The sequence below is a fragment of the Protomyctophum parallelum genome, assembly GCF_964188405.1.
Source record: "Protomyctophum parallelum genome assembly, chromosome: 7".
Classification (NCBI taxonomy): domain Eukaryota; kingdom Metazoa; phylum Chordata; class Actinopteri; order Myctophiformes; family Myctophidae; genus Protomyctophum; species Protomyctophum parallelum.
In genome coordinates, this window is record NC_139705.1 from 40,245,489 (window position 1) to 40,261,119 (window position 15,631).

General features: G+C 42.4%; 2 protein-coding genes across 2 annotated transcripts in view; one reads left to right on the forward strand and one right to left on the reverse strand.

Annotated features, from left to right (window-relative positions):
• Positions 1-2,195: 2,195 nt before the first annotated feature.
• Positions 2,196-5,917, forward strand: LOC310862092 (urotensin-2-like; the record flags this gene model as incomplete). The annotated part of the gene is made up of 4 exons (XM_083769829.1): positions 2,196-2,301; positions 4,662-4,766; positions 5,626-5,669; positions 5,801-5,917. 4 exons carry the CDS (start codon positions 2,196-2,198, stop codon positions 5,915-5,917), a joined length of 372 nt encoding a protein of 123 aa, XP_083625955.1.
• Positions 5,918-13,026: 7,109 nt separating this feature from the next.
• Positions 13,027-15,631, reverse strand: part of camta1a (calmodulin binding transcription activator 1a) — a gene marked incomplete at both ends in the record, with an annotated part of 491,338 nt that continues 488,733 nt past the window's right edge. The window contains one exon of the mRNA XM_083769830.1: positions 13,027-13,059. Coding sequence (XP_083625956.1) covers positions 13,027-13,059 — 33 coding nt within the window. The remainder of the gene's footprint in view (positions 13,060-15,631) is intronic.

Sequence of the window (15,631 nt, forward strand, 5' to 3'; positions counted from 1 at the left end):
CAATGATTTTGTGCCAATTAGCACTTTAGAATGAACCCTGAGCAGGACCATTGACGTGTTTTATGAGCTCTCCACTTGGCATATTAGGTGACTCATGCTTTAAACAGAGCCCCTTATATTTGTAGAAACATATAAACCACTTTCAAAACTTTGTTTAAATACGATTATACTACAATGTACTTGAGGTTCAGACCATTCGGCCCAACCGTGTTTTTTGTATACTGTAGTTACATTTAACCATGCTCCTTAATTGTCACTATATTTGTGAAATTATTATCATTTCCTGAACATGGTTTTTGAAAATGGTCTGAAATTTCAAATTCAATGGCAATGCCTTTGCCATCATTTATTTGTGAATTATGTTTTATTATTATTATTATTATTTATTATAAAATATATAAAGTAAGTGTTTTCTTAAATTCTTTCTTAAAAAATCAATCTAATGACGCCAGGTTGAAAGTGTCTCATTGTGTTTGTACTGTAGTCAGTCAGTGGACCCAGACATGAGTGTGGGGTGACCCAAACTAAAGGCTCATGCCTTAGAATAAGGCAGGGCTGAATGGCCCTGGGTCTTTGACTAATACAGCGTATAAATCCTATTAGACTTTCATGAAATACACTGCCACCTTCTACAGCGTCTGGCCTTCCCACCATAAAAGCAAATGTCACTGTTGCTTCCACGACCTGCATTATCATATGAGAGACAGAGAGCACTGACGTCAGACCTATAATAAATATTCAAATAACATGTGGAAGTGAAAAATGTGACTTTATAAATAGCTGCCCCATGTGTCCCTCCAGGGGGGCAGTCTCTGTCCCACCATGATGGACATGCCCATAAAGAAGAGTTTATTGCACAATAAGGAGAAGTGGAAGCACAAATATAACATCTTACCAGCACAAGGCCTTTGAAATTGTGTTGTGCATCAATCAATCGGAGTCAATGACCCATTGCAAAGTCTCTACTGACTTCAATTGCCTTAAAATGTCAGCAGGCTTCTGGACTAAGTGCTCCTGAACATTTAGGCAAATCCACCGAACCGCTGTCTAAATAACTAGAAAGGGCGCTTGGAGAAGTTGGAGTGCATTTCCTCGCCAGGCTGGGGGGCCTACCTAGGGCTATTTCGCTAACATTCGTGAAAAAAGGACAAATTTAAATGTGTTTTGCCTAATGACGTCAGGGCTATGTCAGTCGTGGAGTGCAGCCATTAGGACACGAGGAATGTGCAGGCAGACTTTGCATGATAGACGGTGCAACTGTTAAGAGTAGGCCTACGTGGCACCCCAATGGGCAGAAGTTAAAGCGATTTTGGAGGTGCATTGGGTAGAGGCCCCCGAACAGTGATTCCAATTTGGGTATGTTTGGATAGGCCTACAATTCAAATGTAATTTGCCTACAATGACCATGTCCAAAATGCCAGGTTAAAGTTAAAGAATGAATAATTTGCCTCTGTATTGGGAAAGTACGTAGTACATTATTTAAAAGATAATTCATAACTTATTTTAGTTGTAGGCCCTATATATTGCAATAATAATGTGTGGTTGAGACAAAATCCCAAGACACACCTGGACACGTCTCACAGTAGCCTACACTGTTGGGGAGCCATGTATGGAAGCAACACCGCCGTGCAAATTAGGAGCATAAATTACGCTCAAGAGGATTCAAATGGTCAAGGAGGTTAATGAATTCATGGCATAAAAACATTAGTCATTTGCCTGTCCAGGCCTGTCCAGCACCTGCTCCCCTGGTGAACGTTGATGAGAAGGACATCTGAAACACCTGGTTAGATCTCATCTTCACAGTCAGTAAAAGCGGTCAATCAGTCCAACGGGCCAGTAAAACAACCAATCTGCCCTTGGAGCGTGAAGCGCCGCAGAGCTTGTCTGCTTTTATAGAGCCCGTAATTCAGCAGCATCTGCGTTTTGATTTATCGGGGCCAGAGGGAATTGGGCGGCACATCTTTGCCAATGGTCATCATGGGCCCTGTGTGAGTGGTGCGTCTTTGAGTCTATTTTTAGGTGTGTGGTGGGTTTTTGAGTGAGTGTGTGGGTGTGTGTGGAGTGGGGGGGTCACACAACATGGGGTATATAACCCATTGGGGTCTCAGCAGGACCCAACAAGCCATCGGAGGACTTTCGGTCAGCCACCAACACAGCAATAGCGACTCCATCCAACCACACCCCGTCCGAACATCATGCTGCACAACCAGCTCTTATCGTGGACCGTCCTGCTTGTGGTTTCAGGACCGCTGTTGGCCCACCCCATCACAGACTCTGCAGAGATGCCCTACTCAGGCCCCGGTGAGTACATTGCCTCTGTGCAGCCTGAGACTTGAGGAGACAACAGTGCAGTACAGGGTCGCCGGTTTAAAACCTCAATTAACTCTGTGTCTCAGCATTTCTGCTTTGTGATGATTAATATGAGATAAGTCATGACCAGAGACCTGATCGAGCTAATAGCGTGAAGTCCTTTAATTGCAGCAATGATTGTTCTTTCAAAGTACAGCAATTAATCAAGTCAAGGGTGAATACTATGGTATATTGATGTTTTGTATTCAGTGATAATCCAAGCTCTCTCATCTGAAATATTTACCTTTATATTACATTTGTATGTATCAGAAAATGTGTAACTACGCTTGTACATGCACAACTACAAGTGTTCCTCTTACTGCTGTCACGGTTCTAAATATACTATTGAAGAGGTATTAGTATTATAGGTAGTAGGTAGTATGAAGGTAGTACTTGATAGTTGATACAGTAGGTTCCTTTTGTATTTAATTTTCATATACAATGCATTATGTTTTGCCAGACATATTTAAAGGATAATATTTGCCCCTGTCGTCCTGTTTCCGGAGCAGTCCTCGTAGAGCAGAGCCCATGAGCATATTGCTACTTAGGCTATTTGTTGTGGTCAAAAGTGTTTTAGTTGTCCCACCCATCCATATGCTTTAGTTGTCCCACACATCCAAGCTTTAGTTGTCCCATACAAGCCGCCACGGTCTCGTAAATCATGTTTTGGGGTCAGCGTTCGGCACAAACCGCTAATCAAAGTGACTGTACTGGCCCATCACAGCATGTCTGCAGCGGCTCGTGTGGGACAACCAAGGCATGGATGCATGTGTAATGACAATTAATAACAGGTTCATGAAAAAAATAATCAATCACTTTTACTATAATTTTTATCCCACGATTTTGCAACCCATTTTTTCACCCAGTGTCAATTATGTAATGTAGGCCTAATATTGAGCGCTACACTTCCTCTGCCAACCTGGGGGGGGAAAGGGGGGCAGCAGACTGACCTCATGCCTACAATGTAATTTTAGTCCGGACTTGTCGTTTAATGGGGATTTGTAACGCATGAGACGCAATGAGTATACTACACACGTAGAAACACGTTTCTTTTGCTATCTGATGTTCAATCAGATACAACAGAATACAATGTGCGAAACTCATATGATACAAATATCCAATCAATCTAACTTGTTTGATTGACTTTGCACTAACATGCATCCCAACACAAATTTATACACTGCATTACAGATGTTGGGAGAAGCTCTAAATAATATGTAAATCTCTGTTTCACAACACATCTTTGAGTCATTCTGTGATACCAGTCTGTAGGCCTATTTTTAATGCACAGTGGATTTTTACAGTAAAAATGGGATATTGTTTTGTTTTTCGTTTTTTTGCATCCCCCCTACAAACTACACATTCTGAACCCATTTGGTAAAACAACATTTTTCCTCAGCATAAGCCTTGTGTATCCAAGACTGTATTATGTGGGATTTTGTGCGGTGAAACCTGACATATGAATTAGTCAAATGTAATTTTCAGGTGAAACCTGACATGAATTAGTCAATGTAATGACGACTTTGGCTCCTAGTCGGGACCAGAGTAATCTAGTAATAGAGTGGCGACACTAGCGTTGACTCACATTGTAACAATGGAATGCGGAAGTGCTCATTCTATCTCAATGGGATAGTTCCAAAGTTTGGATATAGCCCATAGCACCCCGCTTTGCGGCGAGATCAAAGCGTGTTGCCACTCTCTTACTAGGGGTGTGTTCGGAAATAGCGCACTGAGCGCACTGTGCAATGCAAACTAATAGGCGAGTGCGCAATGGTGCGGGATTTCCGAAAGCGCCCTAGATTACTCTGGTCGAGACCTAGTCCTGATTGGCTGCCACACACGCTGCTGTCATGTATTGGTTACTCGGGTCACATGACCAGGAAACAGGTAACAGGAAGCAGGTAATAGAAATCTTTAGAGACACTCAATGTTAAGTAACGTAATGTTATGATTGAGACCGGCCGGTTGAGAGAAACCAGCGCTTCTTTCACCTGACAAATATCACTATGTGATCATTTCTTGTATAACACAGTTGCATAGAATGGCTCACTGCTAGTAGGCTACTGTTATAATGCTGTTGTCTCACAGCAAGAAGGTCCTGGGATCGAATCTGACTGCATGGGCCCGGGGCCTTTCTGTGGGGAGTTTGCAATGCATGCTCTCTCTCCACATGTGGGTTTGCTCCCACACATGTTACAGACATAATATTACTCCTATACAGTACCTTAATTTTCACTATTCATGAACATGTTGGCGAGATGTATGGGAAATAGATGAAAATGTTGTTACCTTTGGTGTTTGTCTGTCCGCAGTGTCCGTGGAGGACAGAGGAATTGGGAATCTGGATGATCTGTCCCTGACCGAGCAAGATGGCCCTGGACTCAGATATTCCTCACTCATTCCTGGGGAACTCAACAGTCAGTTTCAGTCAATGTCAAGTCACTTAGTCTATGCACACAAACCATAATCTTACACACCTGTTATTAATTTGATTAGCCACAGCTGTGTGTGGTGTACTATAAGGTCAGTGCAGCCTGACATGTTTTTTTGTTTGTTTTTAGTTTGACGCTTTTGAAGTTTTTAATCTGAACTGGAAAACAAACTAGTAAAGTGTGATCCTCGGAGCACAGATCTGTGCCAGGTCTGATTGCCTACCCAGGTTTATGTCAGTTGTGGGGTGCAGCCATCAGGGCACAATCTGCGGGGAGAAACAGAGTTTGCATGTTAGAGTAGTGCCCTGCATGGGCAGAAGTTAAAGCAATTCTGGGGGTGCAAATGTGGGTATGATTGGATGTTGAACGTATGATAATTGATAATATGTCATTTTCTGTAAGAAATAGGCCTCTCCCATGCACAAAATAACCTGACTGATACAACTTGATCCCATGATGTCATAGAGATTTGTGTACGTTTTGGACAAAATCTGCCAAAAGTGTGTTTTGAAGAAAACGCAAAATGGTGGGAAATCTTAACCTGGCAGAAATGGCAGTTTGAAAGGTTTGGGATTTCCTTGGCCTACTGGGAGGAGTGCATGTGCTTGCAAAACTCTCATGTGTGCAAAAGCCCTTCCGGTATGGTGGAGATAGGTACAAAATCAACACAGTAAAAAAAAGAAAAGGAAATATAGCATGGCACATGGCAGATGGCATGTGACATGCTTTATTTCCTTTTGTACAAAAACACATAGACAATGTGATATTACTTTAAAACAAGAGAGGTTTCTATTGTATACTACTATAACAGTTTTCTTTTAACAATAATTATTGTCTCTCTCAGGTGTTAGATCAGCTGGCCTGCTCCCCAGGCAGATGAAAAGAGAGGTTTGTGTTTGATTCATTTTAGTCCTACAAAGACAATCTATGAGCCTTTCATTACAATTGTACATTATTCACATTTCACAACAACTTTTGGAATTGAATTTCTTACCTTTCATCTCATTTCTTGGCTGCAGATGATGCTGGAGAAACAGAGTCTCTTGAATCCCTTCGGTCGCTTCCTGGGCATCAGGAAACAGTTCAGGAAGCGGGGCGGGAATGCTTCTGAGTGCTTCTGGAAGTACTGCGTTTGAACACAGCCGCATACCACATGCCGCTCCACTAGAGAAAGGGCTTGCACTATGAAATCAATCCTAATTTGCACTCACACAAGTTAATGCAGACATATACAAGACACACCACATTTGCCCCCCCCCCCCCCCCCCCCCCCCCCCCCCCCACACACACACACACACACACACACACAACGTCACACACATACTCCCACAAAAACAATAACGTGTGAAAGTCTGAAGAATCTCGTTTGAGGAGGTTACAAGATAGTTTTTTTCAATTTGTATTATGTTTGTTGCAACTGTTTATAGCTGTCTAATGTCTGACCAAGTGTCATGTTACATAATGTAAGTCAATGCTGTGTTGGAATAGCAATTAAAACGTCTATTTGGAACACATTAAGCTTGCTTTCTTTTTCCTTAAGTATACTCTCACTCAGAAAATAGTATTTAGACAGAGGTATACTAAATTAAGATCAGGGGTTCCCACTCCATATATAGCCTGGCCCTAGACTGTGTGGTTTCTGGTTTAGAGGGGCGAGTGCCGGTCGAAAACAGGCGGTGGATCCTATTGGTTCACCAAACTGAGCACCTGCCCTCGCCCCCCTCCTCCCCGGTAGAAAACAGCGAAGAACACTGCGAACACAAATAAAAGCCTGGGTACCGAGGCTACTATAGTATAAAGTTATAAAGTAAATGTACAAAACGTTGAAGTTTGAAGTCTACTCCGACTCTCTGAGTAACATCAACATGTTACTTAATTGCATTTGCATACAGTATGGTCATCCAATCCGTCTCCAAATTTGTGATGTATTTACTCATTATAAGAAAAGATTTCTCATGAATGGAATATCCTCCTGATTGTTACATTATTTTGTACCGGTAATAGGCCATTCTAAAAGTAGCTCAGTAAAATTGGACTTCTTAAGTGAAAGCAGAATTACTGATTTAAGAATTTTGACAAAAAAGTACAAGTAGCCTACATGAAAAAGCTTTATTAAAGTGTGTGTAGGCTACCCACATTTTGATGAGACGGTTTTGGACATGAATGACATTAGTGTCACCAAGCTGTTCTTATGGCAATGCATAGAGGAATACAAATAATAATCAAGCTTTTGTTTAGAGGTTTTTTTTTTCATTTTTTTCATTTGTTTTTATTATTTTACAGCAGAAAGAATATAAAGCATTCAGAAAACATCTTCCATATTTTAAGGGCATTTCAAAACGTTTTGCATGGCTTCAGCAGCTGAAATCTCTTTTTTTATAACTTTTTTTATTTTTTTATTTTTTACATATCCATCGAGTCAGTGACGCTTGTACATGCACAATTACAAAAATAAAACTTACAAACGAGAGAGGGGGAGAGAACGGAGAGAAAAGCAAAACACATCAGGTAGAGAACCAAGAGGAGATGAAAGTATTTGGGGAGGGGGTGAGAGGGTGGGCGGAAAGAAATATAGGATCACATAACAGGGAAAGACAGAGAGAGAAGGAGAGACAGAGAGCGAGAGAGAGAATGAGAGAGCTATAGAGGAGAGGAAAAGAGATCTACACTAGTTCACATGCAAAGTGTCGAGGACCCATAGTCTTTGTATCAAAGCAGGGCCGTTTATTTTTCTTCTCGGTTTTGGAATTGATGAAAACGTGCAGTTCGGTAAAGGGTGCCATATAATTGCTGTCCATAAACTACAGAATGCTTTGTCTTGCAACACTGGCATTTGCATAAGAGTTAAGTCAACTAACATGTGTCCAATCGTTTTAAAACTTCACTAGGTCTATTAGGTCACCAGAAAAATTATGCTTATTGCTCTGTGTCCACGAGTGGGTTATGTTGTGAGATCCGGCCTGTTTCTGCTGTCCTGTTGTGCCTACCTTTCTCTGGTTTGGGTGCTTGGACAAAAGAAGAGGAGGAAAGGCAGATTCCCAGGTCAATTAGCAGAATGTCACAAGATCAATAATACAGTAATGAGGCGTACGTGCCTGTCAGCAAACCCGTCATCCCAATCACAAATGGCAGTAAAAACTAGATTTGCAGGTGAGCTTATCGTTTAACGAGACCTGCTGATGCCCCTCCACATCAGATATGTATTCCCAGATGAAAAACAATTTGCTGTGATATCGCCCTCATTTGACAGGATTTTATAAAAGAAGGTCACATTCCTTATTTACGTGAGCTATGATAAGGACAAACAATATATTTCCTGGCACCACCTGTGTTATTATTCATCTTAATCCTCGCCGAGAGTAGAGAGAATTGATATTATATAACGAGTAACGACTCGGTCCAGTATCACAGTAGTGGATTTGTTTGTCTTTCCCAGAAAGCACTGCTCACTGCTTTGTTTCCTCCTCCCCCTTTTGGCACCCTGAGTAAATTACATAAGGGAGGTGAAACCAGTCCCTCAAACCCCATTTTTATACTTCAAGTTCATTGTATGACGGAGGCTTGTTGAAAATAGCCGATCTCCAAGCTCACAACACGTCACATCTGCGGCACAAAGAGAGCTTTGAGATTGGCCATTTGTAAACGAGTGACACCATCGTATACAACTAAGTATAAATCAGGCATCAGTCAGGTAAAGAACTTGACCTTTCTGCTGCTCAGTTTAGGGCCTAAATGAAACTAACTGACTGACTAACTACCTTAACATGTCTGCATGTGTGCTGACGCGCAGTGTGTTGTGCCTGTGTTTGTTTTTAGTGTGTCACCCTCACCTAGTCTTGCTATTGTACTGTTCTACAGTATTTCATTCTTTCTGACCGACACAGACAGTATTTTAATGCCTGGGTATTCACCACGCGCATGCGCATAAGTCATGTCCAGGTGTTAAAAAAAAACTTGGGAGCACACTTATCGAATCCAAATGAACCAACGAAAAAAACAAGAACTGAAAAATTCTAAAAAGTAGAAACTTGCTCTAAACACAATCTTGTCCTCATGCTTTGCCATGGAAACATCAGTCAATACTGCTTAACTGGATCATTGTCTCTATTTGTAGGGTTTCTGCCCTGCGGGGCCCCAACATACCCTCCCTCTTTCTGAGTTCTGTGACACGTCAAACTAGGCGTTCTTCGTTTTACAGAACAGTAAAGTCTTTTAACTATCTGACTACCGATTCTAGGAAAAATAAGCATGCTTTAGGTGCAGTTCTGTCACCCAGTTAACTATTTTACCCATGCAAGCATAATAAAACCTCTCTCCCCTTTTGCCTCAGCACTGCATCAGCTATGCATTCTAACCACAGTCTAGAGGATGAATGCCAGGCAACAAACTCCAGTAGTGGCGTTTCTAATTATTGTGGTTTTAACAAGCAGTTCCAGGTAGAAAAGAGAGCAAAGGAAATACAGAAATTATATAAAAAAGAGAGGAAAAGGAACGAAGCATGTCGACAAGCTGGAATGCTGTGGTTGTTATACTGGTTTGAACGGGGAACACCATATTGTGACTTGGGTGAGTGACAAAGGTGATAGTAATTAGCAATGGTATGTCCTGGATGCAGAAGTGTGAATTCATATGATCTTTCCTTTTTGTTATAACAACATTTACAAATGCAGGTACATCGCATGAATTCGAAGTTTGTTGTGCGATTGGGATTATGATTAGGCACTTCCTACATAAACACTCAATAAATAAATTACACATGTCAGGTCGGTGTAAAAAAAAAAGGAGTCCATCCATTGATAAAGTACGTACATTACAGTACAATAATGAATTTGAGAAAAACAAAACAAATAAATGACAATACAAAAAGTATACATGGCAATAATTGTGTAAAAAACAAAATATAGCAAAACAAGTTATTCAGTGTCACTTGCACCTTGGCTGAATGATTAAATGTCATTACTTGGATAGAAAATACACTTTGTCATTGTTCTGTTATATTAATTTGCACCCAACAGGCAAGTGGCTAACATGTGCATTCTCATTCAAACTGCTTTCACGCTTTCAAAGCATCTTTTAGTCCATATATTATTTACTCCTCAGGAGTAAACAATATGTGCACTATTTTATACATTTACATGATTTAACCCACTTATTGAACTTTGGCTCACTGATCCTGACAAGAGTGACAAGTTCTATACTTTCCCTTAGGACAAAATCATTTTAGCACCTTAATCCTAGTTCAGACCAAAGATTCGCAATGAGATGAAACCGCTTTAAGCCTAATTTATAAACTGTCGTACAGTGGAGCATAAAATAAGCATTATAAAATAACCCTCTAGATGTTTTGAAAACGTACTTTGAGAATGTTTAATTTAGCCGTCACTTATGTATGCTGACCATTCTTTTTCTAACATGGATTACAAGGTCATTACAGACCCTGACAGCCTTGACCAGGGAGTTTGCTATTGGTCTAAACCGTGTTAGGACCAAAACCAAGTGATAAATCCAATGATTGTGGCAGCATATTTGAAGAAGCAAATTGATCTGTTGGTCTGCTCCTACATTTAATAAGCAAAGACCTTTTAAATAATTTTATGGGGTCACCATGGGCAAGGCTGCCATTTACAATCTTTGAAAAATCATACAAAACTGTCTCATTGACACATTCCATTTTCAGTCAAGTCATAAAATAAAGCACAAATTCAGTAATGACAGAAGAATGTTCCAGGTTCTCTATGAGAATGGAGGAGACGTTAGAGACTTCAATGTTTGGTTTTTGTTTCCGTTTTGTTTGTTATATAAATATTTCCCTCTCTGCAACGTGTTGTGTGATCCTCGGTCTATACTGTGATCTAAAGCCCCATTCATAATAAGTTATCGGTGGTGTCGAAGACTGAAAATAGCCAATCTACAAGCTCACATCGTGTCGCACCGCAACACATTGTGAACTTGTTGCTGTTTTCAATGCACAACATGACGTGTCACCAAGTACAAATCGGGGGAAATGGTCTATAATGCTAGTGTGAAATTTCTACTGTATGATTATCTGTTCTGCAAAGAAACGTAACTTAATTCTCTTGTTAAGCAGTAGTAGCATTCACATTACTTGGCACCATTGGCAAAAGATTCTTGGTAGCCCAAAAGAAAAATGTAAACATAACCATACTTGTTTTTGTTTTTTTAAGATAATTTTGCAGATTTGTCCTAACTCTACAGTACGTTTGTTTGTTGTAGTTTTTTTGTAGTTTTTTCATATTGCAATAAGGTCATGCTTTAGCAAAATGTTCTTCTCAAGAACAATCAAAATAAAATAAAATACTCTTATAGTGAAATAGTTTTAATCATTTTACAGAGCATAGCCACTACTGTTTTGTTGTTGTTTTTCTCTTTTGACTCTGTTCATGTTTTTCATGCACATAGCTCATTTTAATCCCAGGTATTTACACTATATACAAACAATACAACCATACTTCTTAGGCATTCAAACAAAACTATACAAATATTCTGTTTTTGTCTTGTACCTGTTTTTGACCCCTTTTTAATGAATAAAATAATATATTTCTAAAATACAATCCCCTTTGGGTAAATGTTTTTTTTTCTCCCACGTACTTTCAGCCTTCTTTATATACAGAAACCGCTCAATTGTCAAAAATATGGATTTGTCAAACCCCTATTTTGGGACTAGCTTAGTGACCCCTCGAAGAATCTCTAAGACGTCAAGGCAATGTATGTGATCGTCCTCAAAAGCCCTCAGAGGCTCTGAAGTTCGTTTAAAAAGAACAGCAATAACCTTCATGACCGTAATCAATAATCAATACAACACAAAAGAGGCAACTTTTCCCCTCTAGGTATAGGTTCCAGAGGAGCAATCAAATGAAATGATCCCAAAAACGAAACAAACAAAAAGGAACGACATTATTTTTTGACAGAGGACGATGTGGTGATACATTAATTCATTGTAGGGTGTGAATTGGGGTGAGGGTGGGGTGGGGGGGGGCACTAAACAAGAAGAAACAAACAACAAACAAAAAAGTCGAAAAATCAGAGGCCGGCAGACTGATCTACAAGCACACAGGCGAAGAGTTTTGGCAAAGAGTCGTCATGTGTTTGTGTTTGTTTTTTTTGTTTTTTTTTGCTGTGGTGAAATTTAACAGCACAGAATTCTGAAGATACGGGTCAACATATATACATAAATAAATATATATATATGTTGGTAAGAAATTCAAGTAATAAAGTAAGAATACAAATGGTAAATAACATCATATCCTAAGAAATGCCAGCGGTAAAGAAAAAGAGGCAGTTTGCCTGTTTCTGCTTAAGTCAAACTCCGCCTACATTCATGCGTAGCTCCGCCCATCTGGACAGCCTGGCAGGGCGGAGCCGTGGGACAGAAGAATTGTTGCGCTCGTCTGTGGCAGGTGTGGACACAAGTTGGGATGTGTGCAATTATGGATCAGCAAATTACCGATAATATTTGGTAAAGATTTCCCTCTAAACATGAGTCAATTAGTCACATAAAAAAACAAACAAACGTATGAAATACAATTAAAACCACTTAAACCCTACAGTAGTTGACCGGCGTCCCGCAGGGCTCTACACTTGGTCCTCTCCTTCTTATTTCCTCTCTAAATGGTAAATCTACAAGCTCCACAATGCATTATGAGCTTGTAAATCTGCTATTTCGGCCGGCGAATGTTGGCCCAGGATAGGGACTCTAGGGTTCATGTGGTTTTTAAAGAGCCCAAGGTGTTTCGGTATGGTTCCTCTGTCTGTCTGTCCGTCTGTCTGCACTGTGAGATCCTCTGGGCCTCTTCCCTTCCAAAACGCCTGAGCGTACGCCACAAAAAAACACACAAAGCGGTCCATGAAAAAGTGCAAAGAATGCCATGAAGCCAATGTCCTGCATCCCCCCCCCCCCAAACCCCTCCCCCAACCCACCCTCCCCCATTGTTTATCATCCCATAGTTGCCAAACTCTCCAACTGAAATCAAGTCAGTGGGAAGAAAGGATAATGTGAAGAAAAATGCTGTTGTACATGTATGTAACACTATAGAACCAGGAACACCGCCGGAGGACCAATCATCATCGCAGTGTTTTCATTGACGTTGTGTCGGTGTTCATTTTTTCCCCTTTTTTTTTGCTCAATTCACTTGTAAAATGTCTCGGGTACAAACGGAAAAAAGAAAAGGAGGAGGAGTCAGGAGGAGAGTGATGTCACATTGCAAGGGGGCTCTTGGGAGGGGTCTCATGTGCCCTGGCCCTTTTCAATTCTTTGACTCTGAAACACAGAAAGACAAGGCGTGACGTGAGTACGGACGGCGCTTCCCTCGGACGACCCAAAGACAAACAAACAAGACCACGACACCGACAGGCTCGTCACCGCGACGACGCCAGCATCAGCACCATTCAACATCAGCAGGTGACTGGAGGAGCCAATCAAGACAGCTCAGGTTATCAGGAACGTGAGCTGGCCTGCGAAGAAAATGTTTTGTCAATGTTTATTAGAACTCCACCACACCGATAGATAAAAAATATGCTTAATGTTCATATATGGCCGGGGGATACAGGCTCTCCCAAGAATTAGGACTAGGAATCAGGCCCATAATAACCAAAACTGATCAGCGTAATCAATTTGACAACAGTGCCTACTTACCAGACAGTAAGTAGGTTATTAAGCTGATAACAGCTACATTCCTCCAATACAATGTTCTGAGAAATCCTATCGCAACCAAAAACAAGCAAATGGTGCCATCTATTTGCCCCAAAAGAAAAGACTGCTCAAAGTTTGCAACGGCTACTTGTGCCGCTCTAGCCGCGTTCAACCAGTGGAAAGGAAAATAGGCCTGTTCCCAAGACATTCAGCGCATATTTGTTTGGCTGACACATACCGCTCTAGGCTGGATTATACATCTGCAATGTTCGACGGCATATAATATGCATTGTTTGGCATTCTACAAAAGAAAACGAAGACCAGAGAGGGCCTGGTTTGGCAAGCTATATTAGAGCAGAGAAAGGATTCCAAAACAACGCTTGAGCCAAATGCAGTCTGCCTGCATGCCGAACAAACGGTATAGTGTTTCCTGTATGTGTAATATATCCACTACCATGATGTGTGATGGATGGAAACACACTACCCCGTAGGTAAATACTTTCATGGCATATTGTGTGTGTGTGTGTGTGTGTGTGTGTGTGTGTGTGTGTGTGTGTGTGTGTGTGTGTTTTCATCTGTATGGCTGTGTGCTGCTTCCTTATCGTGTTCCCTGGAGGTGTGAATCCATTGCAGCTCTGCTCCCCGCTCCCAGCAGAGGAGGGGGGGATTCTATTGCTTGCTTTTCCATGGTGACCTACATGCTATCACGGCACTGTAACCTACATCACAGCGACGGACCTGCCTGCATGCCGTCAGACGGACCTGCCTGCCTGCATGCCGTCAGACGGACCTGCCTGCATGCCGTCAGACGGACCTGCCTGCATGCCGTCAGACGGACCTGCCTGCCTGCATGCCGTCAGACGGACCTGCCTGCATGCCGTCAGACGGACCTGCCTGCATGCCGTCAGACGGACCTGCCTGCATGCCGTCAGACGGACCTGCCTGCATGCCGTCAGACGGACCTGCCTGCATGCCGTCAGACAGACCTGCCTGCATGCCGTCAGACGGACCTGCCTGCATGCCGTCAGACAGACCTGCCTGCATGCCGTCAGACGGACCTGCCTGCATGCCGTCAGACGGACCTGCCTGCATGCCGTCAGACGGACCTGCCTGCCTGCATGCCGTCAGACGGACCTGCCTGCATGCCGTCAGACGGACCTGCCTGCATGCCGTCAGACGGACCTGCCTGCCTGCATGCCGTCAGACGGACCTGCCTGCATGCCGTCAGACGGACCTGCCTGCATGCCGTCAGACGGACCTGCCTGCATGCCGTCAGACGGACCTGCCTGCATGCCGTCAGACGGACCTGCCTGCATGCCGTCAGACGGACCTGCCTGCATGCCGTCAGACGGACCTGCCTGCATGCCGTCAGACGGACCTGCCTGCATGCCGTCAGACAGACCTGCCTGCATGCCGTCAGATGGACCTGCCTGCATGCCGTCAGACGGCAGAGGTGCTTACAGGAAACGTCCCAAACTGCCCCCAAAGCACAGTAACCTATATTGTTTTCAGCGTAATAAACCCCCCCCCCCCCCCCCCCGATCATTTGGATGCATTTAGAGTGCTGCTGAAAGGGTCTACTCTACGCAGAAGCACAGGAAGTACTGCCCAAGGAAGTGACGTTGATGCTGTTCAGATTGGTTTAAGTATGGAAGTCCTGCCATATAGACACTTTCAACCGTAGTTCTTTAGGCTTTTCTCTGGGACAACGTTACATATAAAGGGGAGGCGTCAAAAGGCGTCCTGTAGCACTGAGTGAGTAAGAGTAGACGGTAGAAATAACATGAAAGTTAACAGCAACAACATAAAGATACAATTAAGTTCCATAACTTGTTAAAATATTAATAATAATAATGTTCTGAACTTGGTTCATAAAAACCTGCATCACTTTTATAGCAATTAGCAACACGTCGTTGAACTGTTTACAGTGTGTCCAGACCTTAGCAATGCCTCGCCTAACATACATCCACACTATGAATCGTTTGACAGCACACAAGGAGCACCAGTCTCCCTTCCCAGTGTGTTGAGTGGCTAGAAACAGGACACACAGCCAGCCGCTCAGACAGATAGACGGACAGCAGCCGGCCCATAGCATGCCTGAAGAGTATAACAGCAAGGCCCAAGTTCGTCACCACTCGTCATGCAACAGAATAAAAACATATAATAGGACACGAAGAACCTCCTGCAGTTCTCTTGAGTC